The 25032-nt window shown below is 48.2% G+C and overlaps 2 protein-coding genes and 1 long non-coding RNA gene across 4 annotated transcripts in view; 1 reads left to right on the top strand and 2 right to left on the bottom strand.

Moving 5' to 3' along the window:
* Nucleotides 1–825: 825 nt before the first annotated feature.
* Nucleotides 826–9138, bottom strand: pomt1 (protein-O-mannosyltransferase 1). Its single transcript, XM_032579294.1, has 20 exons — nucleotides 8991–9138; nucleotides 8586–8707; nucleotides 8408–8514; nucleotides 8284–8334; nucleotides 5676–5822; nucleotides 5485–5593; nucleotides 5351–5410; nucleotides 5142–5235; nucleotides 4904–5059; nucleotides 3981–4111; nucleotides 3810–3905; nucleotides 3654–3746; nucleotides 3487–3583; nucleotides 3148–3240; nucleotides 2948–3068; nucleotides 1957–2054; nucleotides 1757–1870; nucleotides 1550–1676; nucleotides 1292–1469; nucleotides 826–1134 (listed from the first exon to the last, which is right to left on the bottom strand). The coding sequence occupies exons 2-20, from the start codon at nucleotides 8696–8698 to the stop codon at nucleotides 960–962; spliced, it is 2160 nt and encodes a 719-aa protein (XP_032435185.1). The 5' UTR covers nucleotides 8699–8707; nucleotides 8991–9138; the 3' UTR covers nucleotides 826–959.
* A 3507-nt stretch (nucleotides 9139–12645) lies between these two features.
* On the top strand, nucleotides 12646–14367 carry LOC116729454 (uncharacterized). Its single transcript, XR_004341156.1, has 2 exons — nucleotides 12646–12749; nucleotides 13471–14367. It is a non-coding gene; the product is annotated as an uncharacterized LOC116729454 (long non-coding RNA).
* A 2116-nt stretch (nucleotides 14368–16483) lies between these two features.
* The window catches only part of LOC116730235 (dynamin-1), a 34505-nt gene continuing 25956 nt past the window's right edge, over nucleotides 16484–25032 (bottom strand). For both annotated transcript variants that reach the window (XM_032579279.1, XM_032579278.1), the window contains exons 6-23: nucleotides 24471–24588; nucleotides 23802–23868; nucleotides 23353–23448; nucleotides 22325–22486; nucleotides 21238–21425; nucleotides 20005–20030; nucleotides 19804–19924; nucleotides 19658–19733; nucleotides 19418–19502; nucleotides 19240–19329; nucleotides 18965–19153; nucleotides 18796–18880; nucleotides 18451–18545; nucleotides 18267–18345; nucleotides 18092–18193; nucleotides 17912–18009; nucleotides 17685–17825; nucleotides 16484–17604 (exon numbers count right to left, since the gene is read on the bottom strand). In XM_032579279.1, coding sequence (XP_032435170.1) covers nucleotides 17469–17604; nucleotides 17685–17825; nucleotides 17912–18009; nucleotides 18092–18193; nucleotides 18267–18345; nucleotides 18451–18545; nucleotides 18796–18880; nucleotides 18965–19153; nucleotides 19240–19329; nucleotides 19418–19502; nucleotides 19658–19733; nucleotides 19804–19924; nucleotides 20005–20030; nucleotides 21238–21425; nucleotides 22325–22486; nucleotides 23353–23448; nucleotides 23802–23868; nucleotides 24471–24588 — 1954 coding nt within the window. In that variant the 3' untranslated portion in view covers nucleotides 16484–17468. The remainder of the gene's footprint in view (nucleotides 17605–17684; nucleotides 17826–17911; nucleotides 18010–18091; nucleotides 18194–18266; nucleotides 18346–18450; nucleotides 18546–18795; nucleotides 18881–18964; nucleotides 19154–19239; nucleotides 19330–19417; nucleotides 19503–19657; nucleotides 19734–19803; nucleotides 19925–20004; nucleotides 20031–21237; nucleotides 21426–22324; nucleotides 22487–23352; nucleotides 23449–23801; nucleotides 23869–24470; nucleotides 24589–25032) is intronic.

Genomic DNA, 25032 nt, shown 5'->3' with positions numbered 1-25032 from the left:
GGATGGATGGATGATGAACTGATGGATGGATGGATGGATGGATGATGAACTGATGGATGGATGGATGGATGATGAACTGATGGATGGATGGATGATGAACTGATGGATGGATGGATGGATGATGAACTGATGGATGGATGGATGGATGATGAACTGATGGATGGATGGATGATGAACTGATGGATGGATGGATGGATGGATGGATGATGAACTGATGGATGGATGGATGGATGATGAACTGATGGATGGATGGATGGATGATGAACTGACGGATGGATGGATGGATGGATGATGGATGGATGATGAACTGATGGATGGATGGATGATGGATGGATGATGAACTGATGGATGGATGAATGATGAACTGATGGATGGATGGATGGATGATGAACTGACGGATGGATGGATGATGGATGGATGATGAACTGATGGATGGATGGATGATGAACTGATGGATGGATGGATGGATGGATGGATGATGAACTGATGGATGGATGGATGGATGGATGGATGATGAACTGATGGATGGATGGATGGATGGATGGATGATGAACTGATGGATGGATGGATGGATGGATGATGAACTGATGGATGGATGGATGATGAACTGATGGATGGATGGATGATGAACTGATGGATGGATGGATGGATGGATGGATGATGAACTGATGGATGGATGGATGATGAACTGATGGATGGATGGATGGATGGATGGATGGATGATGAACTGATGGATGGATGGATGGATGGATGATGGATGGATGATCTGTCCTTACTGAGCAGACTCAGACACTCCAGTCTGTTGACCGACAGGAAGTGTGTCTCTTTCAAAATAAAAGCACACTGTTTTAATACTCAGCTCTTACTGCTTTATCAGCAATCACTGTTACATCATCAGGTCACATGACTAAAGCTGATGGTGCATTCGGGATTGGCTCGTAAAGACCAGTGTCAGTGTCTCAGCGGCGGCGGTACAGGATGTCCCAGCTGTCTCTCCACTTCAGCGCCTGCAGCTGATTGGCTGTCAGCTCGGGGTTCCCGTAGGTCAGAGGACAGAAGGTCCAGTAGGACAGGAAGATGGACATCAGGACAGCCACCGTGCAGACGCTCAGCACGTGGCGGGACGTCCCGCTGCTGCGGACAGAAACAGAGCCATCACTGTCCACAGGAAGCAGAAGAGCAGCCTTTCAAAGTAAAGGCAAAGCTAAAGCTGAGTGGGTGGAGTTAGCATGTCCTCCATGTCCTCCGCCACCTGCTGTCTCCAACGTTCCCCGTCTCTGATTGTGCGTACCTGAGCAGGTGAGTGTGTATGTGCTCCAGCAGGGCGGGGCTCAGCAGGTAGAGGTAGCAGAGGGCGGGCAGGTAGTGGTACAGGAAGAGAGTCCGCTCCATCAGCAGGAAGGGCAGGAAGTTCACCGCCCAGCCGCCGCCGCAGAGCAGGCCCACAGACGCAAACCGCTGCCACGCATCTGCAGACGCAACACGTCGGAACCGGGTCAGAACCGCATCAGAACCGGGCCGAACAGCAGAACCTGCCCGGAAACTGTACCATGAGGTAGGTCTTTGAAGCCCCGCCTCCTCCTCAGCAGGTACAGCACCGCCAGCAGCTGATAGGCCAGCAGGCTGAGGTTGGCCACGCCCCATGACACCGGGTTACCAATCAGATGGATCTGAGCCTGAAACACAGCCGGCCAATCAGAGATCAGGACCAAATACTGTGTGTGTGTATTTCTGAGTGTGTGTGTGTGTGTGTTACATTGGACGAGGGGTGCAGCCAGTAGGCGATGTTGGTTTCCATGGTGATCCACTCTAAAGGGGCGGAGCTGTACTTGTGTTCAGACTCTTCCTGTTTCACGGTCAGCATCTTCCACTGCAGTGACATCACAGTATGACATCATCAGAGGGATCACAGCATCACCTGGGAGTGACATCGCCGTGATGCGTTCATGGTCATACCTGGAGCTCCGTGAATTTGGACCAGAAGGAGATTTTTCTGTCGACGTCGATGTGTGTCGGAGAGTGAAGCTCCGCCTCCCGCTCCTTCTGCTCCTGACCTGCAGGTGATGCATCATGGGAGATAGTGATGTCACTACATGAGGCCATCAGCTACTGCTCCCCAAACCTTCATGTTCTCTTCTCTATAGATGGGGATGTTGACCTTTGACCCTGTCTCTCTGTGTTTAGAGATCTAGGATAGTTGTAACCACAGACTTTATCTGAGAATATTTGTTTCAGATTTAAACACAGGAATCAACTATGTTGTTTATGCTGCAATGCATCCTGGGTAAATGACGTATGGTAGCTGCTACAGTGCTAGCTGCGTCCAGCTGGAACAGTCAGAAACGCTCAGTCCTTAGAGTAGGGGTCTCAAACTCCAGTCCTGGAGGGCCGCAGTCCTGCAACCTTTAGATGAGCCTCTGCTGCACCTGAACAGAATAATCAGGTCATTAAGGTTCTGGAGAACCGATCCACACCAGGAGGAGGTGATGAAGCCGTTTCATTCCAGTGGTTTGTACCTGTGGCTCATCTAAAAACTTCAGGACAGCGACTGGAGGCCTGGAGTTTGACTCCTGTGCCTCAGAGTGTGAACCCGAGAAAGAAAGATGGAGATGAGGAGCAAACTGGTGAGGAGGAGAGAGACAGCTGCTGGTAGCTAACCAGCTAACGCTAACCAGAAAGGAAAGCGTAGCGTCGCAGAGCTCCAGTCGCTAACGCAAGGTGTTTGCTGTTAGCATTGAGATCAGAACATTTTCTGATATCACAACGTTTTGTTATCATGTCACTTTAAGCTTTATTCATTCATTATATTCAGTCTGTTTTTAGTCGGGTTAGCAGGAGTTTTCCTCTCCACTGTCGCTCCATGTTATTGAAGGAATCTGGACTCCATGTTGTGACAGACTGATAGCTGACTATCTAGACTCGGTTCTGCGGGTTCTGCGGGTCGTACTGGTTCCGTATCGGTGCTCCTCCACCGTCCAGCCCAGGCTGCCGCTGTGAGCCTTCAGCAGTTTCTCCGCCACGACCTCCATCTGACGGAAACCCCAGTCTGGGAGAGGCAGGCCGCTCAGCTGTACACACACACACACACACACAGGTTAACCTGATGCTCTGCTCAGCCACTGCGGTGACATCACTTCCTGTGAGGACCTTGAGGACAGCTGAAGTGTTGAGGTGGACCAATCGGACCTCAGAGACGATCGTCTTCCACTCCTCTGACTCCGCCTCCCTGTTGTAGATCTCCTGAAGGCAAAACACAAAGACCAGGCTCAGCAGAACCAGAACCAGAACCGGGCTCGGTAGGTGTTCCTGCTGGTCATTACTGGTGCAACTGGAGGTAAAGCTGAACTAGCGTCTAGCTTAGCGTCTGGTTCAGCCAGAGGATCAATCTTGCTCTGCTCTGTCCTGTGGCTCCTCCCCCTCCTTAACTCAGAGTAAAGTGTCCCTGGTCCAGTCCGGTTCGGTCCGGTCCGGTTCGGTCGGACTCACCAGCCTCCACAGGTTCTGGGTTGCCATGGAAACGTTGAAGTCTATGTATCCGGAAACCTCCTGCGCGTGCGGACTCATGGGTGCGGCCACATCGTGGCTACCACAGAAGAAGAAGAAGGTCAGCGCTGATGGCAGCAGAGTGACATCACAGCAGGTGAGCTGCGTACCTGTTGAGGAGGCGTGATGTCATCCCATGAACCAGCTGGATGATGTCACCGTGTCGCACGGGTCGGGGCGGAGAGTCCACCACCAGCTCCTGTCTGAGACACACACCTGCTGGGACCTGCAGAACCCAACCCGGTTCTGCTCCGGTTCTGACCTACCTGGCCGGGTCCTTGATGATCCACCAGTTGTTGACGTCCTTGAAGGCGTAGCAGGTCACCTGCTGCTGGTGGGAGCTGCCCCGCCCATTTTCATACCTGAACACAGAAACAGGAAGTTATCGTTTTGTCCTCAGAGGCTTCTGATTGGCTGCAGGGTCGAGCCGGCGGCACCTGATTGGATAGTTGGCTTTGTGCGAGTGGAGCCAGCAGGGGACGGGCCGGGGGGCGGAGCTTCGTAAGGTCACCTGACTACCGAACGCCACCTGCAGGGGCTGACCCCGCGTGACCCTGGAGAGACCGCCCTGAAATGGACAAGCAGTCCACCAGCTGCCGATCAATCAGAACCATTGATCTGTGATCGGACTGGACGTCGGGTGAGTCATCGTCGCTTCGGATCGAGTCAGGAACGTCGGGTCGGGGAAATGTCCTGCTGGTTTGACCTTTCACAGGTCAGGAAAAGTTTTATAAAATATAGAGACTTTGCGAAGTCGGTCCGCTATGCTAGCTAACATGTAGCTGAGCTGCAGTCTGTGTTTCGCTTCACGCAGATCACCAGCAGAGCTAAGATCTCGGTCTGTCGGTTTCCATGGCAACGGGTGCAGTCCACACAGAGAGTGATTAAAGTCAGAAAATAAGTGTTTCTGTTTGTGACGGTTAAAAACGACCGACTGCCTCATGTGGTTCATATTCACAACATCCAGGAAACATTTCAGGCAGTGAGGCAGAAAACAGTGGAATTAAATTATTGACCAACATTTTCAAAAATGCGTTTAGTGTACAGACAGAAACCAAACTGTATACAGATTTATGTACAAATATTTTTACATTTTACACATCAAAACATTGGCAAGTTTCTGAGATTTAATTTAAACCAGTTTATAGAAATCAGACAAGAAGCTACAAACATTTGACAGATTTCTGCTCATCCTGCACTGGATAGCTCATTAGCAGCTCACAGCTACAGCGGCTAGCAGCTATGTCTGCTAACAGCGGCTAGCAGCTATAGCAGCTAGTAGCTATAGCGGCTAACAGGCAGGACCCTCCAGTCGGTTCCTGCTGAGGAACACCTGAGCCAGGTGAGAGGGCGGGGCTACCTGCAGGCTGGCCTGAAAGGCGGAGCTCATCAGCTGGTCATGTGGTCCGCTGCGCTGGAGGACGCTCAGGTGGACGTAGAACCAGAACACGTAGAGCAGAACCGGAACCACCAACAGGCACAGAACCTTCCAACCACACTGAACACACACACTCATCTGCTCCACACACACGGAGAGAACCGGGTCAGACAGAACCGGGTCAAACAGAACCGGGTCAGACAGAACCTTCTGGACTCACATGACTCTGGGCCCGGTCTCCAATTAGCTTCCAGCTGTTCAGCGAGGCCACGCCCAGCAGCAGCAGGTAGGAGAACAGGCCCGTGTACTTCACCCTGCCGAGGTCAAAGGTCACATTAAACACGCTACGCTAAACATACTAAACAAGACATGCTATGCTAGACATGCAATGCTAAGCATGACGCTGGCATGTGGCAGAGCGGTCCTCACCCGACAGCAGCCGCACACGACACACCTGAGAGGAGGAGCCAGCCGTACCTGGACCAGCACCTGAGGAAGAGGAGGAGATGATGGTGAGAGCTGATCCCTTGGGGTCGGGGTCAAAGGTTACAGGCGGTACTCACCTGCCGGGGGCGTTGTGGAAGCGGAGGTATGAGAAGAACGCCAGCAGGACGAAGAAAATGAGTAACGACTCCAGCAACATGAAGCGTGATTGGACGATCAGAGAGTTCTCTGAAACCATAGAAACGCTCACATCAGGTGATGCTCATAGGCCTTGAACGCGCCACGACCCGGCCGGGTCCTGAAGACTCACCCAGCAGCAGCAGCAGAGCGGCTCCCAGGGCCGACAGGTGAGAACACCTGAGCTCCAGAGTCAGCAGGTAACCCAGCGGGACGCAGAGAGCTCCACCCAGAGCCGGCAGCAGCCGGAGGCTCCACACACTGAGGCTGCAGGGATACGCTGAGACACAAAACCAACGCACCTCATTCATTAGAGAGGCTGGACAAAACCAGAGAAGAAGAACAATCCACAGACCTCCGACCGCAGCAGCAGGACATCCATCCATCATCCATCCATCATTCATCCATCCATCATCCATCCATTCATCATCCATCCATCCATCATCCATCCATCCATCCATCATTCATCCATCCATCCATCCATCCATCATTCATCCATCCATCATCCTTCCATCATTCATCCATCCATCATTCATCCATCCATCATCCATCCATCATTCATCCATCCATCATCCATCCAGCATTCATCCATCATTCATCCATTCATCATCCATCCATCATTCATCCATCCATCCATCCATCATCCATCCATCCATCATCCATCCATCATTCATCCATCCATCATCCATCCATCATTCATCCATCCATCCATCATCCATCCAGCATTCATCCATCATCCATCCATTCATCATCCATCCATCATCCATCCATTCATCATCCATCCATCCATCCATCATCCATCCATCCATCCATCCATCATTCATCCATCCATCCATCATTCATCCATCCATCATCCTTCCATCATTCATCCATCCATCATCCATCCAGCATTCATCCATCATTCATCCATCCATCATCCATCCATTCATCATCCATCCATCATCCATCCATCATTCATCCATCCATCATCCATCCATTCATCATCCATCCATCATCCATCCATCCATCATCCATCCATCCATCCATCATTCATCCATCCATCCATCATCCATCCATCCATCATCCATCCATCATCCATCCATCCATCCATCCATCCATCCATCATCCATCCATCCATCCATCCATCCATCCATCCCAGCCTGGATTAGAGGATTTTGATGGTGTTGTTGAAAGAATGTCTGATCTGTTCTGGCCAACGTCCATCATGAATGCTTGATTGTTATTGGTCCAAGTTGTACGCGTCTTACGCTTTGGGGCGGAGCTTCATGGAGGGATTTCTCACGATGGTGGACAACAGAAAGTATGACAGCGGAGCTCAGGAACCAAAGAAAAACACAGAGAGGTGGTGAAGGAAATATCTGAGCCAACAGGATTTTTTAAACCTCATGTTGGACATGGAACAGAACCACCGTCCCTCTCCGCTTCTTAAACGTTAGCCTTGCTAGCAGCAGCTCTACGGTCCACCAGAACCTGGATCTGGGTCTGATCTGGTGCCTGAGGTGTTACAGACGGCGGAAGGTTTACAAAAAATCAGAAACGATTCCTCTCCAGATGGCGCTTTGAAAGCCAGCTCCGAGCGGTGAGACATCCAAACCGCCACGGCTGTTAGCGATGCTAAAGTCAGCGATGCTAAAGTCAGCGATGCTTTGAAAAGGGTTTCTGTGACTGGAAAAAAAGCAACAGAACAATTTAAAGAGCAAGAAAACAGCAAATCGCCTGCTCTGCTCACTCAATGCGAACTGTAAAAAGCGGAACCAGCTTAGTGGTGCGTTCACACCAAACACGCTTTGAGCGTCAGGCGTCGAGGGCCGTTGCAGCGCGATTCGAACCGTCTGGAGCGTTTGACCCGTCTGATGCTCCACATAGACGTTGAATGTAAAGCAGACGCGCCTGACGCTCTAAACGCGTTTGGTGTGAACGCAGCATTAGCCTCCAGCTAGCAGCGGCGGGAGGAACTGTCCTACTGCTACAGGCGAAGGTCAAAGGGTACAAAACAGCTAAATGTCCTGACACAGATAAACCAAAGGTTTGACCAGGTTTGGCTGTCAGAGGGGAAATATTGACCCTGACTGTCTGAGCTTCTAATTATTATAAACCTGATAATTAGAGAGAAAGATTCAGTTGATAAAATTTGAAAGAGATTTGAGAGATAAAAGATATGAAGGATAAATAAATTCAGTACATAGAGAATGAATGGAGAACGTTGTCCAGTTCTTCTTTCTGAGGAATATTCAAGATGTTCCGTGTTTCTTTAATAACTATTAAATATGTTTAGTTTGTTATTTTGTCTCAACATTTATTAGTTAGCAGCTGTTCTACAGACAGACTGAGGTTTCAAAAGAAAGCAGCAAAATTCTCAGGATGATTTTTAAAAGACCCGACTGGATGATTTCTGTTTCTGTGTCCAAAATATATTTAAAAAGTCACCAAGTTGTCAACATGAGGAAACCTGCAAGGGAGGCGACCTGGTGGGCGGGGCCATTACTCAGCCCCGCCCACAGTGGCTGATTATTGACACCTTGTAGGTTTTTATATATATATATAAAATTTATTTATATATATATGTGTGTGTGTGTGTGTGTGTGTGTGTAACCATGATTACATGGGGCCCGCCCCTTGGCTCAAGCCCAGGGGCCCATATCCTCCTAAACCCGGCCCTGCATCATCCATCCATCCTCTAACTGGTCCCAGTTGGTTCTAACTGGTTCTAACTGGTTTCCCCTGACCGGTTCTGATGGTACCTGCTCCAATTCGGTTCCCGACAAAGTTCCCGTCGAAGCCGCCCAGGTAAGCTGCAACAGGAAGAACAGGAAGTGAGTCGCGAGCCCCGCTGCGTGGCGGCAGCCCGTTGCCATGGTAACCCACCTCCCAGAGCCAGGAGGGCGTGGCCTAACGGTGGGCCGCTGTCGTCGATGAAGAACGTTCTCTTCATGTAGAGAGAGAGGAACTGGCCGTAGTAGACCTCATCGAACCTGCACACACACAGAGAGGTTCTGGTTCCGGCTCCGGGACCGGGACCGGATCGTACGCAGCGGACACTCACACCACGGCGCCGGGGTAGCCCAGCCCGCTCAGCCGGGTCCACAGAGACAGCAGGGTCACCAGAACCAGAACCAGGTCCAGCCGGGCCGTCACCACCAGGGGGAGATGCAGCATGTCTGGCGCCTAAACGGGTCAGAACCAGAATCGTCAACCTAGCAGAACCAGTTGCTGAAACAGAACCAGAACTTCATGGCTCCAAAGAGCTCGGAGGGCTCAGAACTTCTGGACTGAACTTTAGAACCCGGTTCCGTTCTGAGCCGGATCAGTGCTGTGCTCTCTGAACTGGACCGGTTCTTCATGATGAACCGAACCATTCCGTCCACCAGGATCAGATCCTGTCTGGACCAGCAGCGATTCGGTACGGTTCGGTTCTGCCGGGTCAGCTTTCTACTCTCGCGAGACTTGCCTTTAATCCTGCTCGCGGCTCTGCGGGTCCCCTGCTGACGTCATCCAGGTGCCGGTTCGGCTGGTCCCGTCTCTTAGCAGCTGCAGACCGGCCACTACTTCTTCTTCTTCTTCTTCTTCTTCTTCTTCTTCTTCTTCTTCCTGTTTGGTAGTGGATGGTAACCAAGACAACGGCTCATTACCGCCACCTGGCGATATTGATTTTTCATCAATAGATTGGAAATAATTGGCTATTTTTACGTTTTCAATAGAAACTTCCCGTAGAATTTATTCCTCTTCGTTTTGCAGAAGTTTTCTTTATTTTAATAAGCTGGTTCTACAGTAGATGTGAACTGAATCCAGATCTGATCCAGATGCTGCGGACAGGCCCGGCAGCATTGGGGGGTTTGGGGGGCATCAGCCGTTCCTCCCCGGACTGGAAGCTGGTTGTTGTTTTTATCTTAAAGTTGCCGACTCTGTGATTCCTGTATCGGTTTGATACAGTAGGAGCTTCTGCACTCCCCATATCTATTTTCTGTGCCCTCTGTCCCTCTTTTTCAGCAGTTAAATCTGTTTAATCCGTTATTAACACGTCGTAACCCGTTTTTCCGAGCCGCATTTAAACGCAACATGAGGCCTAAGACGCTAGCTGGGTTTACACCTGCTGCAGCTGCGCAGAGCTGCTCAGGTGGGCCTCCTTACCTGTAGACCTGATGGATGGATAAATAAAGACACATAGCATACAGTAATGTTAGCTAGCTTGGTTAGCTACCTAGTTTCAAGAAACATGGTCTTTCGTTTCCACACACACACTCACACACACACACATAATGGATGTTGACATCGTCCATTATTGACTTTTAATCATTGATGTTGTAAAATTGCTGTTATTGTAAAAATATTCTACAAATTGTTCTAAAATGCTTAAAAAAGTGAAAAATGAAAATATTTCAAACATGAAATAATACTTGTGTGAAATAAAACACAGTATTATAAAAAAACATTATTTTGAATCAAAATGACCAAAGTAGCAGAATAAACATTGTTTGAAACCGGGGTCAGAGGTTAAACATGGCGTCTCCTCCCGTCTGCACTGTCCGTCGTTTTTTAAATTCATTTAATTTAAATCGTCTTTGCTAGTATTGATTAGGACAGAAATAGTCATTTCTACATAGTTAGACGGATTAGTTCCACCTGAATGTGCGACTCTGTTCATAGTGATTATTATAAATGTCTGATTGTCTAAAACACTCGAATCCTTTCAAACGTCCACTTCTCTCATTTATATTCATTTCCGAGTAAATATGACAGATTTATGGCAAGCCGTTTTAACATAAATTCGGTTTTACATTCCAGATATCTCAAATTGTTTTATGATTAGACGTTTTAGCGATTTCAGATATCGCTAATTACATTCTGACTAGTCGAAATGACGTCAGATTTACCATTGACTTGTAAGGAGACTTCAAATCCAGATATCTACAATGAATTACTATCTGAAATACACATTTCAGATATGTACAATTAAATTATGATTAGTCATCATTTAATTCAAGATATCTCGATTTGAGTTTTGACTAGTCATAATTCTAATTAAAGATATCGAATGACAACATAATTCAAGATATCTTAAATGTATTTTTGGATAGGAGAAATGTAGTTTTGACTAGTGAAAACTAAATTATAGATATCTTAAAAGCAAATAAAGTGTAGACAAAACTAAATAAAAAATATCTTGAATTGTAAGTTTGACTAGTCAAAATTCCTCTCTAAATGAATTAGAGATATCATGAATTATTCAGCTTTAAGATATCTTAAATTGACATTCTGACATTACTGATATCTTGAATATGTTTTCTGTCTAGTCAAAACATCCCAGATTTACGTGGCATTTTAGCAGACAGGCCTTCTAGCCTCAGGCTGCTCGTTGTGCCAGTTCCTGGTCCACAGTGTCAGGTCAGTCCAGCTCAAATACGGGTTTTCAACACAACATTCATATAACCTGCAACTTGTGCTTGACATGAATTAAGAAATACGGATCATTTGTTCTCTGCAACAAGAAGAATTTTTCGACGTTAAGTCAAGGTAAGTGGATGTTCAGACTGGAACTGTAGCTTCCCAGGCTACGTTAGCTTCGTGCTAATGGAATAATGAAATATTAATTGGGAAAATTTAAGTACCCTATTTAGTTAGCACTGGAGTGGCCAACTGCCCTATTAAATACGGAATAGTCCATTAATTTGGCAAGTAAATTTTAGTCCCCTATTGAAGAGATTTGTTGTGTTTTTGATTTGTGTCAGCAGCAGGTGAGAGGCGGAGTTCACCTGGACAGGTAGCCAGTCCATCGCAGTCTTTGTTCATTAGGAGAAATTAATTATTGGCTTTCACATTTTCATTTCACAATTTTCATAATCTACACAATTTTTTTAATTTCATTTGTAAAACTTCAATAAGCAGCTTTTTCAAAATAGTGACATCTGGCAGCCTTACTTATATTATAGCTCATATCCAGCAGTTTCTCTCAGTAAAATCTTCATTGCCAAAGAAAAATTATGTCTTTCTTCATCATGTCATTACCAAAAAACACATAACAAGTAATGTGGTTCATTAATCTACATGAGACTGTGGTTTTTATTGAAACTGATGAAAGGTGGAAACGCCAGTTAGCAACACAGCAGTTATAGAAAATCATTAGCATCTGGTGGATCAACGGTTTGATTCTGTTGGGCTCAGTGCAGCTCGAGTCCCGGATGGAACACGAATATTTTCTTCCTTTCTGGCCCTAATGTTGACCTCTGGCCCTAATGTTGACCTCTGGCCCTAATGTTGACCTCTGGCCCTAATATTGACCTCTGGCCCTAATGTTGACCTCTGGCCCTAATGTTGACCTCTGCCCCTAATGTTGACGTTCTCCCTTCTCCCTCTGATGAACAAAGAACTGAAGAACCATGCATTAGGTGGGCATATTTATTAAAAAATACATTATTTCATACACCCGCATAATGTGACAGGAGTTACTTTTGCTTTTAACATTTCCATTTGGGTTTTAATTCACCACTTGATGATAATTTTACTCTTTCACCAGGTTGATGAGTTTAAACTGAAATGGCTTTGTGTTCTTTGTTATTGTGTTTCATGTTGCTTTGTCACTGTTGATTATTCAGGCAACCCTGAGCAAGAGGGGACAGAAACCAGGAGCTCCAAAATGAACCTGAATGGGAGCTGGTCTGAACTGAATAACTTTGTGTGTCAAAGCTAAAATCTGGTTGGCTTTGAACCGGCAAGAGCTGGAAAAGGACGAAAGGTAAAAAATTACAAGAGAATTGTGTGAGGGAGCTGAAGGAAAAGGTTGGCAGAAGCAGACTCTACATTCACCACGAGCAGATGTGTCACAGGTATGATTGTTTTGTACACAAAAATAATTTTATGGGGTATGGTAAATCCAGAGTAATATCTTCCACTATAATTTGAAATGTCTTGGCCATGTCTTGGTAACCTACTCAACCTCAGCAATGTCCAGCAGTTTGTTTCCAGAACCCTGCAGTTCCAGAACTGCACCAGGAGTACAGGACGTCTCTCCAGAGGCTGAGAGGACCAACACACAACATCTGGGGGAAGAGCAGGTCATTCATTTCAAGAACAATATATGCATTTTAGTTTTATATCTTATTTCTGATGTGAACTTTAACAACCTGTGCTGTATTCACAATAGACACTTCTAGATTGGCGATCTCTGTGGTCCCAGCAAGACGAAGAGTCTTTGTTAGCAGACCAAGAGAAAGTGAGTTAACATTTTGTTACCATCATTTGTTGTTGTTGCTCATAATGTTGTTTTCTACCAGGAAAGGAGAAGACAGTTTTACCAGGTTTCAGAGGAAAGACATAATGTTAGGTAAATTATATATATTATTATCAAATATTTGTTGTTTCATGTGCTTTTATAATGTTCTTGTCTTGTATGCCTTTATTTGTTTCATCTTAGCATAAAGGAAGTTTCTGTGTTGTTGAATTACTTTGATTCCTTTCTCAGAAGGCCTCTGAGGAAGAGCAGAGAAACTGTTTTCAATTATCGCTCAGCAGAAACCTCTGCATCCTTGACCTGCTAGATATAAAACCATCGCTGTGAAGACGTACAACTTGCTCTGTGTTATCCTGTGTCTGGAACAGAATAATCTAGTGTGTAGATACCATGTGTTTTGTTAGTGACTAGCATTTGCGTTGCAATCATGTGTTTGAAGTGTTTTCCCCGCCCCTTTGAGACGCTCTCTGTAACAGGGATCCTAACAGCAATAAAAAGGAGAACGGACACAGATGTTTTCAGAACGGAAGAGATGTGTGACTGAAAACATCTCTGGCTGTTCTCCTCGCGAGGACAAAAGAATCTAACTCTCTTGTCTTTCTTGTGTTTGTTAAATCTGACACATATAAAAGTAAGAACTGTTACATTGTTAGGATGTTAGTGGTTTATGGATTAACTAAAGGCTTTAGTGCTCATGTTTTAGGCAACTGAAGAACGTCAGCAACGACTGGCGGCATATAAAGAACCGTCAAGTGGACTGCTGGTGAAGTTCAAATATCCGAATGGATTCATCAGGAAGAGAACTTTCAATGTGTCGGACCCAATTCAGGTAATGTGTTCATTCAGAGAATCTATCTTATTTATTTTCAAGTAACTGAAATTGCATTACCCTTTTTTAAGGTTTTGTTTGACTCAAGTGAAATAAATATTCAGTGTTCAACAAGCAGCATCATCCACACCAGCTGAGAGTCACTTATGGATCCTGGCATAACAACATCTGCAACTCTCTACGTGTTTTGGATTTCAACTCTAGATATTCAGGTAAAGTCCAAATTCCATACAATGTCGTCTCGGTATTTTTGATTTTTCCCCCCAAAATATTTCAGAATGCCACAACTAGACTTTTGACTGGATCCCAGAAACGAGAGCATTTAACACCAGAATCGGCTTCCCTGCATTGGTTACCAGTTTGTTATCGGATTGATTTGAAGTCTTTCATTGGTTTTTGAAACTTGACATGGCCTCGCTCCAGCTCATCGTCACAGCCATCCCAGTGCTGGAACACTTTGGTCAAATAATAAGTTGCTCTTACATATTCCTTGGACTGAGCGACAGTGAAGAGGAGCAGCGTTCGCTGCCACTGCTCCTAATGTTTGGAACAACTTTCTAATTTTTTAACATTTGATCTGCTCACAGGCTGGAACATTTCATATCGCTCCTTAAAACTCATTTTTATTCTTTGGCTTTTTGTCAGGCCTGACTTTGTAATTTTCTTGTCTGTTTTAATTTGTGTTTTTGTCTGTGCTACATGAATACTGCACAGACCTTTGGTGCAATAAAATCGGTTTTGAAAGTGCTTCATAGATAAAATTGACATTGACATGATTAGGTTTTATTTAGGAAAGGTGTCCAGTTCAGGCGGATGGAGTGCTGGAGCAGTCACTGTCCAAAGTCTACAGACATTTCTTTCTGACCGACGTCTTTGTCAGCCCAGCCACCACTGGCCCCAACGTCTCCTCAGGTCCTGTCCACCATGCCCAACTGCCCAGAAACATCAACTTCGTTCTCCTCTGGGGCGACTGTGTCCCGGCCCTCCACTCAAGTACAAGGACACCAGAAGGACACCAGCAGCTTCTCCTTGATGCTGTTCCTCCTGAGAACCCTCAGGAAGTTCAGTCTTTGCTGGGCCTTTTTTATCAGCTCCAAGGTGTTCATGTTCCATGTGAGGCCCTGCTCAATGTGGACCCCCAGGAAACGGAAATCAGCTACCCTCCCCACACATTTCCCCCCAATGGTTAGTGGTGTAATGTCCGTTTTATTCCTCCTGTAATCTATTATGAGTTCTTTTGTCTTTGAGTTGTTGAGGAGCAGATTGTTCTCCCTGCACCACTGCACCAGCCGCTCCACCTCTCCCCTGTAGGCGGACTCGTCGCCTCCTGAGATGAGCCCCACCACTGTGGTGTCATCAGCAAACTTGATGATGGTGTTGCTGTGGTGGGCAGAGGTGCAGTCGTATGTGTACAGACAATAGAGCAGGGGGCTCAGCACACAGCCCTGTGGAGAGACAGTACTAAGGCTGAGGGCAGTGGATGTATGTTTTCCCACCCTAACTCTCTGCTGTCGGTTGGTCAGGAAGCTCAGAATCCACATGCAGGTGGAGTGAGGGAGGCTCAGGTCCCCCAATTTGTCCACCAGGACATGCAGTCAGAACGTATCTAAATGTTGCAGGAAACCAGAAATCGATGCCTGGATCTGAGGATCAGTGTGTTGAGATCTGAAAGGTTCTGATCCTCCAGTAAGTAAAATAACACCAGACCTGATCTGATCCATCAGTCAGCCGTTTCGCCCTGTGTAGAGATAAATATAAAATGTTATTTATACACATAGAAATTCAATAAATTAGAATCGAAAGGCAATTTATTTCACTTAATTATATTCACTTGGGTGGGCTGCACAGCGGCGCAGTTGGTAGCACTGTTGCCTTGCAGCAAGAAGGTCCTGGGTTCGATTCCCGGTCCGGGGTCTTTCTGCATGGAGTTTGCATGTTCTCCCTGTGCATGCTGGGTTCTCTCCGGGTACTCCGGCTTCCTCCCACAGTCCAAAAACATGACTGTCAGGTCAATTGGTTTCTCTAAATTCTCCCTAGGTGTGTGTGTGTGTGTGAATGGTTGTGTGTCCTGTCTGTCTCTGTGTTGCCCTGCGACAGACTGGTGACCTGTCCAGGTGACCCCGCCTCTCACCCGGAACGTAGCTGGAGAGGCAGCAGCTCCTCCTGACCCCATTAGGGACAAAGATGAACAGAAAATGGATAGATGGATGGATGGATGGATGGATGGATGGATGGATGGATAGATGGATGGATGGATGGATGGATGGATGGATGGATGGATGGATGGATGGATGGATATTCTCTTGGTGAATAAAATAAAAGGAAAATAAGAAAATCTCACAAACTATAAATACAAATATCAGTCAGCAACATGACTTAGGAACTTGATTGGAACCTGTTGGGCAAAACAGAAACTGTAAGAACCACTGGGAGATCATTTTTATGGATTAAAGACAAACTGTGCTGAGTGACACTAAAATACACGGATTTAGCAACAAACAGGGGTCGCTCCGTCTTGCTTCTTGGTTCCGACCAGCGAACCATTCCGCCACCCAGTGGTCGTTTTCCAGACCACTTGGTCTCCTTTACCGCTCAAACATGCACAATATGTCTATAAATAATTTTAGGATATTATAAGAAAGTTGTGAGATTTACCGTTTTCCACCAAACTAACGAATTTGCCACTTCAGCACAAGCACAGTGAGAAACGTTCATAGGACAAAAACACTAGACTCAGGGAAACTCAGATGACCCAGCTTTCTGCTAGCATGTAAACGCACCATTTACACACAAATCTGGGAGCTCCGGAAGCGTGAAATGAGTCTCAAAAATCCTCGTGCATCGTAACCGGATCTGTGCGTAAATGCAGTTGTGTTTTTTCTCAACATTTGTAGGTGTAGGAGAAAGTTTATTTTATTTCTACGGTTTACAAATCATGTTTCACAGACACAAGTATCCAAAGTTACACACAAAGATGCTTCCACGAGTTACAACTCCAGTATTACACACACACAGATATTTTGAGACTATTTTCACTCCATATGCTGTCAGTACCTCTGATGGACAGAAGTTAAATCTGGTTGAACTTTATTGAACTTCTTCTGCAGCTCAAATCATTTATTCAGAAAAATCACTAGTGAACGTCCGTCCAGCTGTCCTTTAGTGTGTCATCGGCCGTCTCCAGGTGTGTGACTCACACACCTGGAGACACGCCCACACACGCAGACACACATGTGTCGCTCCATGTGTGTGTGTGTCTCCAGGTGTGTGTGTGTCTCCATGTGTGTGTGTGTGTGTCTCCAGGTGTGTGTGTGTCTCCATCTGTGTGTGTGTGTGTCTCCAGGTGTGTGTGTCTCAGTAAATCTCTGTCCTCCATCTTGAGCTGCAGCTCCTGATCGATCTGTCACCATCGTTCTGGTTCTGATGAAGTCCAGCCAGACCAGACCGATGGCTTCAGGAAGCAGGTTATCAGGTTCTGGGCTGACCCGGTATCAGCCTGGCTTTGAGGAGTTTCTGAAACAGAACCCCCTGGTACCGGGTCGGTACCGGGTCGCTGATGGTTGAGTTGAAACAATAAAAATCGTCTCTGAAGGAACTAACTGATCAATAGCTGATCAACCAAGGGTGCAGTTGGGCCCAGAGGTCAGAGGTCAGCAGGCTGATGATAAGAGAAGTGGTTCCGTCTGACTGGACTCTGGAGCAGAACCAGGTGGAACCGGTGGAGAACACGTTCTGATGCGGAAGGGGCCACGCCCCCTTCTGACATGGTTCTGCCGGCACCGGTCCAGTCTGGTACCAGTCTGGGTCAGAACCAGGTCCACAAAGCCCAGCGGTATCCAGCAGACTCCAGTTGGCCGCTGCTCCTCCACAGCTCATCTCTGATTGGCTCGTGGAGCGTTCCGTGGGCGGATCCTCAGAGAGAGTTCCCACAGAGCTTCCTCTGCCAGGTGATCGCTGAAGTCATTAAAGAACGACATGATGTCATCATCCCGCGCCAGAGAGTACCGCCTGCAGGGACACAGACCACACACTGATACGCTGATGGATGGCAGTTGGATGCATGTTGGATGGCGGTTGGATGCACTCACTCCCTCTGGAAGCTCCTCAGAGTGTCCAGGATGTTGAACTGCTGCCAGCACTTGGAGAAGTTGACCTTTGACCCCTGTGACGTCGTCAAGGTGTCGGGGTTCCCCAGGTGGACGAAGGTCAGGTCCTGCAGGATCAGCCCCCTGCAGGTGGAGCGGGTCAGACAGGGACAGGTGTTAGAGGGGTTGTCATGGCGACGCCTAGGCCAGCCCTCGGCAGGTGAACCTACAGGTAAGGGATGCAGGGAGGCTCCGCCTCCGCCAGCGCCGCGCGGTACGCCCTGAAGGACGACGAGCTGTCGATGAGCGAGGACACGTCCTCCAAGCTCTGGAAGACACAGGAGACAGTGAGGGGACAGGTGGGACAGTGAGGGGACAGGTGGGACAGCGAGGACAGGTGGGACAGGTACCTCTGCCGTGCTCCGCTGCCAGTCCAGCCGCCTCAGGGGGGCGGAGTCCAGGGCGGACAGGATGGACAGGTAGGAGTTGAAGTTGTTGAGTTTCCTCAGGTGCTGCGGAGACACAGCAGGGACACGTCCACCAGCTGGACAACACGGGGACACCGTCCTCATCCTCACCACTTACCTTCATCACCTTCAGGAACTTCAGCAGGTGTTTCTCTCTGTCCTGAGCTTTGTCCTGCAGGATGACCACGGAGCGCACCCTGGAGGTCAGAGGTCACACACAGCAGAGATCAGCTGGACTGACCCAACAGAACCAGGACCAGAACCTGGACCAGAACCAGAACCTGAACCTGGGTTTTCCTCACCAGAAGGAAACGTTGTTGAAGTGCTGAGTGAACTCTGTCAGGTGAGGACTCCTCTCCTCGTTCTGCTCCTTGGACCAAAGCAACACCTCTGGGAGCTGGACAGGTCAGACAGACAGGTGAGACAGACGGGTGAGACAGACAGGTGAGACAGACGGGTGAGACAGACGGATGAGACAGACGGGTGAGACAGACGGATGAGACAGACAGGTGAGACAGACAGGTGAGACAGACGGATGAGACAGACAGGTGAGACAGACGGGTGAGACAGACGGATGAGACAGACAGGTGAGACAGACGGGTGAGACAGACGGGTGAGACAGACGGGTGAGACAGATGGGTGAGCACCTGGATCTTGCAGAACAGGTCCGAGTCCAGCAGGGTGAGCTGTTCAGCCAGGTCCTGACTCCTGAAGTCCAGCAGAGTTCCTGGTCTGCCAGGTGAGACACACAGGTGAGACAGCGGCCAATCAGAACGCAGCGTGGGCCGTCTAGTGCAGTCGGGTGGGCGGGGCTACCTGGCGGCTACGCCTTTGGCCGCGAGGGGGCGGAGCGACTGAGGGGAGCCAATCAGCTTCCACCTCTCCTCCATCTTGGACAGGATGTTGGCGTGCAGGAGGCGGGCCATCCCCAGCTCTCCACCAATCAGAAGGCAGAACACCAGGTCAAACAGCATCAGCAGCAAATCAGCTTCCAGCTCCACAGAACTGCAGAAAGAGAGAGCCGAGCGATCGGAACCAGAGGTCCGGTTCCCCACCAGAACCAGAGGTCCGGTTGGGCCCGGCGGTCTCACCTGAGCCCGGCCACCACCCTGACCAGCAGCTGGATAGAGTTCCCGGCGGCCGTCGGGTCAGCGGCGCCGCCTTCCCTCAGGGTTCTGTACGTGTTGCTGGTTAAGGACATGACTGACCCGGACCGTGGTTCTGACCCGGCCAGAAGGACCGAGGCGTCCCTCGGGTGTTTAAGGATATCTGCGCTGCAGCTTGCTGATGACATCACTGGGTGTGGCGAAGCCCCGGTAGGAGCAGAGGAAGGCCTCCTGGTACTGGTTCTGTTCTGTAAAAACCCAAACAGGACACCATCAGGTCCGGTCCGGTTCTGTCTAACAGAACCTCAGCTGTCCTCTGCTGCTGGTCGGGTCAGCCTGACCAGGGGACCCCCCCTCGCCCCACAGAGACAGGTGGCCTCGTGTGATTGGCTGGCAGACGTACCGCTGCTGCCGGGCTGTGTGGCTTGGACCAATAGGATCTCAGGAGACGCAGCCTTCACCTCTGGCCCCTCCTCCTCCTGAGGGCAGAGGGGCGGGGTTAGAGCACAGTTGAGACTTGTGACCACAGTAGAGTGGGCGGGGCCAAACCTCAGACTTCAGAGTGATTCTGTGACGGATCTCGTTCGGGTCAGCCAATAGGAGCTCGTCTTCTTCATCTTCCTCTCTGCTTCTCTGGCTGAACTCTGACCCCTGCTGGTGGTCCACAGAGCTGCAGAGCAGTGAGGCTGAGAGTCTGCACAGGTGTGTGTGTCTAAAGGACAGATGTGTGTACAGGTGTGTGTGCCTCACCTGTCCTCGTTCTCAGACTGCGTGTCCTGGAGATGAAAAAAATCACAGGAATGAAATTACACCTGGAGAAACTCTGATGACAAAGCAGCAGATAATTGAACATTTCAGTAAAATCTCTCACCTGCACTCATTATGACCTGTGGCAGACATTTTTCAAGATGGCCGCACAGTCCATTTGCCAGCGTCCAATTATGGGTGCATATGTTGAACCATACAAATCATTTATATTGCCTAGATCAGTGGTCCCCAACCTTTTTAGTGCCGCGGTCGAGACTCTTCGCATATTTACTGGGGACTGGGGGGGGACTGGGGGGGACCACTGGTCTAGATCACAGGTGTCAAACTCCAGTCCTGTAACGTTTAGATGAGCCTCTGCTGCTTCACCTGGACAGAATAATGAGGCCATCAAGGTTCTGGAGAACCTGAAGGTTCTGGTGATCCACAGAAGGTGATGAAGCCGTTTCATTCCAGTGTTTTCTAGCTGTGGCTCATCTAAAACCTGCAGGACAGCGACTGGAGGCCTGGAGTTTGGCAGCCCTGGTCTAGATCTTGTGTTTCCTTTCTCTGTTGGACACTTTTCAAAAAGGCCGCCAGAATGTGTGTTTGCACCAAAATCAGCAGCGGTGGTGAGCACAGCTAACCAAAAGGTTAGCTTCTCTTCCCGCTAATTCACTAAACAAGAATCTTATTGCTAAACTGAAGAGCAGAAGCTAATGCTAGAAAATATGATGACTGTCGCTACGTCTGATCTCGTTTTCGTTGACGACTGGTCTGAGGCCCGCTAACAGCAACGTTGTCAGATTCTGGCAGGTTCTGGTTCTGCTGCATTTTGTTACTTTAACGTTTATGAACGTGAGCGAAGCTGAAAACTTCTGATGGGACAGAAAGTTCATGAAAATGGGGAACATTTCATGGCAATGACTGGCTCAGAAACGGCAGCCATCTTGAAATGCCACAGCCTGATGGGAAACATGACAAACATCCGAGCTGAGAGGTTAGCATGCTAATGCTAACAGTTACAGACAGACGGTTTCTATGGCAGAACTTAGGCCCGGTTCTGCAGAGGTTCTGCTTGCAGAAGGCTTGCTCTGACCTCTGACCCTGAATGAACGGCTAAGGGCATCCTGAGGCTCAGGTTCTGGTCCGCTGATGTTCTCATCAGAACCAAGAGGTTCTGGCCTGACCTGGCACACAGAACCCAAACAGAAGCCTGGAGTTCTGCTTCTTCCTCACCTGCTGTTTCTTCTTTGGTGGTAAAGCAGGGGCAGGAAATGGACCTCCAGAGGGGGCGGAGCCTGTGGTCAGGTGATCCAGCTGGTGGGCGGAGTCTTGATCTCTCTGTCGGACTTTAAATTTCTGGTAGAAGGAAACCGCAGACGGGTCGGTGCAGGACGTGGAGCAGAACTGCAGGTACTGATGGACTGAGGACAGGTGGAGGACAGGTGGAGGACAGGTGGAGAACAGGTGGAGGACAGGTGGAGACCAGGTGGAGGACAGGTGGAGAACAGGTGGAGGACAGGTGGAGAACAGGTGGAGGACAGGCATGTCAAAACTACAGTTATTATGTTTGGACTTAAAGATGAATGATGTAGAGTTATAGACCCAGATTTATGGATATACAGTTATAGATCTAGAAGTACAGATCTGGAGTCAACTTCAGTTCTTCCACCTGGATTCCAGAGATCAGACTGACCTCTGACCTCTGCCCTGAGTCTCCAGAGCCACATAAAGCCGATTATAAAAGTGGGTCTTCTCCCAGCTCCAGAACATTTCCAGAACCAGAGACTAAAGACTCGGATCACAGAAACTCATCCAGGCTTTGATTCCTGCAGCAGCGTCTTCACAGGTCTGATTGACAACCCAACGGTCCAGAACGCTGCTGCTGGAGTTCTGACTAGAACCAGGAGGATAGAGACACCACCTGGTTCTGCACTATCTAGTTCTTCATTGGTAGTTTATAAATCACTGCTGCTGAATCAACCTGCTGGTTCTGGTTCTGGTTTTGTTCTGCATCAGAACCAGAATGAAACATGAAGAAGCAGCATTCAGCTTCTATGCTCCACAGATCTGGAACAAACTTCCAGAAAACTGAAAAACATCTGAAACCCTGAGCTCCTTTCAGGCTAAACCAGCTGGTTGGAGTTGCTATGGAAACATAATTTAACGACAGCTCTCAGCGAAACGTTTCAATTGTTGATTCTATGTTGCCTGAATTTGTGTTTTTATGATGCGAAGCATCATTTTATGCTTTACAGATAAAGTCTGATTGATTTAAAGGATTTTCAAACTTCCACCAATCAGCTGCTCTGTTTTCACTCACTGTGTCGCTTCTTCTCAGGGAGAGGGGGGGGCGTCTTACAGGGGGACAGGGGGGAGGACATGGGGGCTTCAGGGCCGGTGACATCATCACTGGGGGCGGGGCTTGTGTCCACATGGGTGGAGTTAAATCCAAAGGTGCCCGCCTTCTGAGAGCCGCTGACGCCTACAGGGAGAAGACAGGACAGACAGAGGGACAGGAAATGTCCCATTTCTTTATAGACACTTAGAAGTTGAAGTTGCACCAAAGTGCTTAACACACGTCCATAAATAAACTATTTCTAAAAAAATAAATAAATAAGTTCCAACATTACAATGAATCACAGAGACTTCAGTGAGTAAAAATGACGTTAAGAAGCACCTAGGAACCGTTTAAGAGTTAATCAGACCTGAAATTAAACAGCAAATCCTCAAATAAAGAGCTACAGAACAGAAGCAGAACCTTAGCTAAATACAAAAACTCAAACGACTCGTGTATCTAAAGGCTGTCAGAGCCAAAAGCAACGTTTTTACAGCTGACTGGTGAAATAGAGGGAAGCTAAAAACAACTGTTTCAGTACTAGCATAAAAATGATTCTGTCCTAATAAAAAAGTCCAAAACTTTTATTTTCGCTAAAATGAAGAAAGTTTGAGTTATTCATGATTTGACTTGAAATAAATAGCCTAAGACTGTAGAGCCACTTTTATTATTTCTACAATAAACTAACAGAGCTAGCCAAGCTAAATGATCTAACCAAGCTAACAGAGCTAGCCAAACTAACTGAGCAAACCAAGCTAACAGAGCTAGCCAAGCTAAATGAGCTAACCGAGCTAACAGAGCTAGCCAAGGTAAATGAGCTAACCGAGCTAGCCAAACTAACTGAGCAAACCAAGCTAACAGAGCTAGCCAGGCTAAGTGAGCTAACAGAGCTAGCCAAGCTAAATAAGCTAACCGAGCTAAGAGGATGACACAGTCTACTGTGTCAAATGCTTCTCTGAATCCAGCAGCAGCTCAGAGTCCAGAGAGAGACAGAGGGACAGGTGTGTCCTCACCTGTGGTGCTGCGGCGTCTCTTCTCCGGCAGGGCAGGGGGCAGCGTCTCCGAGGACGACAGGTCGGTGTGGAGGAAGTCGTAATCTGGGTCATCCTCTGTGAACAAGACAGAATCAGAACTGGGTCGAGCCTGTCGGACAGTTTCTACACCATGACCAGAACCAAGAGACCCTGAGGCGGTTCTGAGTCCAGTCGGTCTCTGGAGGATTGCAGGACAGAACTAGGCTGGTCCAGAACCAGGTTCTTGGTCCAAGTTGCAGCCAGCCCGATCCAATGCAGCAGCTCGGTTCTAGTTCTTGTTTACCTTCCTGCTGCAGTCACTGTCAGCAGGGGGCAGCAGTCACCAAATACAGGAAGTGTCAGCTGAGAGGATGTGATGTCATTCACACCCCCTGCTGTGGGCAGGAAGTGTGTGTGTGTGTGTGTGTGTGTGTGTGTGTGGTGGTTACCACTTGGTGAGGTGTTGGCTGCAGAGTCTGCAGAGGAAGAAGAGAGTCGCTTGCAGCAGCTGTCATCCTGAAACACAGAGACAGAGTGTGTGCTGTCAGCATCTGAAGGTCTTCCGGCCCACCAGTAGTTTGATCGCTTTTTCTGAATGAATGTCTGGCTGCCATTACCATAGCAACCAAGCAGACGGCATGTTTCCTGAGTATAGAACCCAAACGGAGCAAAAATGAGGGGAGCGAAGGCTGCGCCCTGTGGAACCGCAGCAGAGGATTCAGAACCAGCCGTGTTCCATCTGATGTGGTACTGCTGAAACCTGGCTGGTTCTGTGAGCAGTTAGCATCAGTTAGAAATTCTTAGCAGTAGTTAGCAGCTGTTAGCAGTTGCTAGCAGGTGTTAGCAGCAAGTATCAGCTTTTAACAGCGGTTAGCTCAAGTAGAACAGCAACAGATTCAGCAGACCCGTTTGCGTTTGAATGTTATTAACTTACTGAACGTTCTGACTTTGCTAAACGGACTGAAAGACCTCCATAGTGTAACCAAGAAACAACAACTTCCTGTGAGACTTTAAAAATAAAAGCCTCTTGGCTTGGCTTAAAACTAACTAAGCCATTTGGTCAAGAAGTGGCTGCACTCCGACAACCCTGCTGACCCGTTTACGTCACATGACCTTACCTCCACCTGCAGGTCTTCCTCAGACTGCCGGATTATTGGTGTTACTATGGCAACCCTGCAGTGGGCGGAGACAGGGAGCGGCGGCGTCTGGCGCCTTTTAGGAGGCAGAGCGGGAGGGCTGAAACAGGGAGAGAGAGACGGGTTAGAGGACATGTAAACAGAATAGACACGTCCCTGTGGTTCGCCAGGTTCCAGTGTGAGACCAACAGCTCCACCTGCTGGTGGTGCAGGTCCTGCTGTTGCCACAATCAGCTGATCTGGAACAGAGACAGTTTCCTCTCCACTGTCGCCACATGCTTGACCTTTCCTGATCTGCTAAGTAACAGGGATCCATCGATCCGGCGATTGGACCGGACCACTGAACTGGACTGACAGTCCGACTTTTTTTTTTTTCTCTCTCTTGCTTCGGTGAAGGCGAACGCTTCTTTCCTCTGCTCCCTAACCCTAATCCTGAATCGCTCTTGGAGAAGTTGCTAGTTTCAACTCAGTGGAACGACCAAACTAGTTTGGATCATTAGGAACTGAGATGAATCTGAGAGACTTTAGGGAAGACTGAAATCTA

This window comes from Xiphophorus hellerii, chromosome 12, assembly GCF_003331165.1.
Source record: "Xiphophorus hellerii strain 12219 chromosome 12, Xiphophorus_hellerii-4.1, whole genome shotgun sequence".
NCBI classification, from domain to species: Eukaryota; Metazoa; Chordata; class Actinopteri; order Cyprinodontiformes; family Poeciliidae; genus Xiphophorus; species Xiphophorus hellerii.
This window is presented reverse-complemented; position numbering and strand designations above follow the sequence as displayed.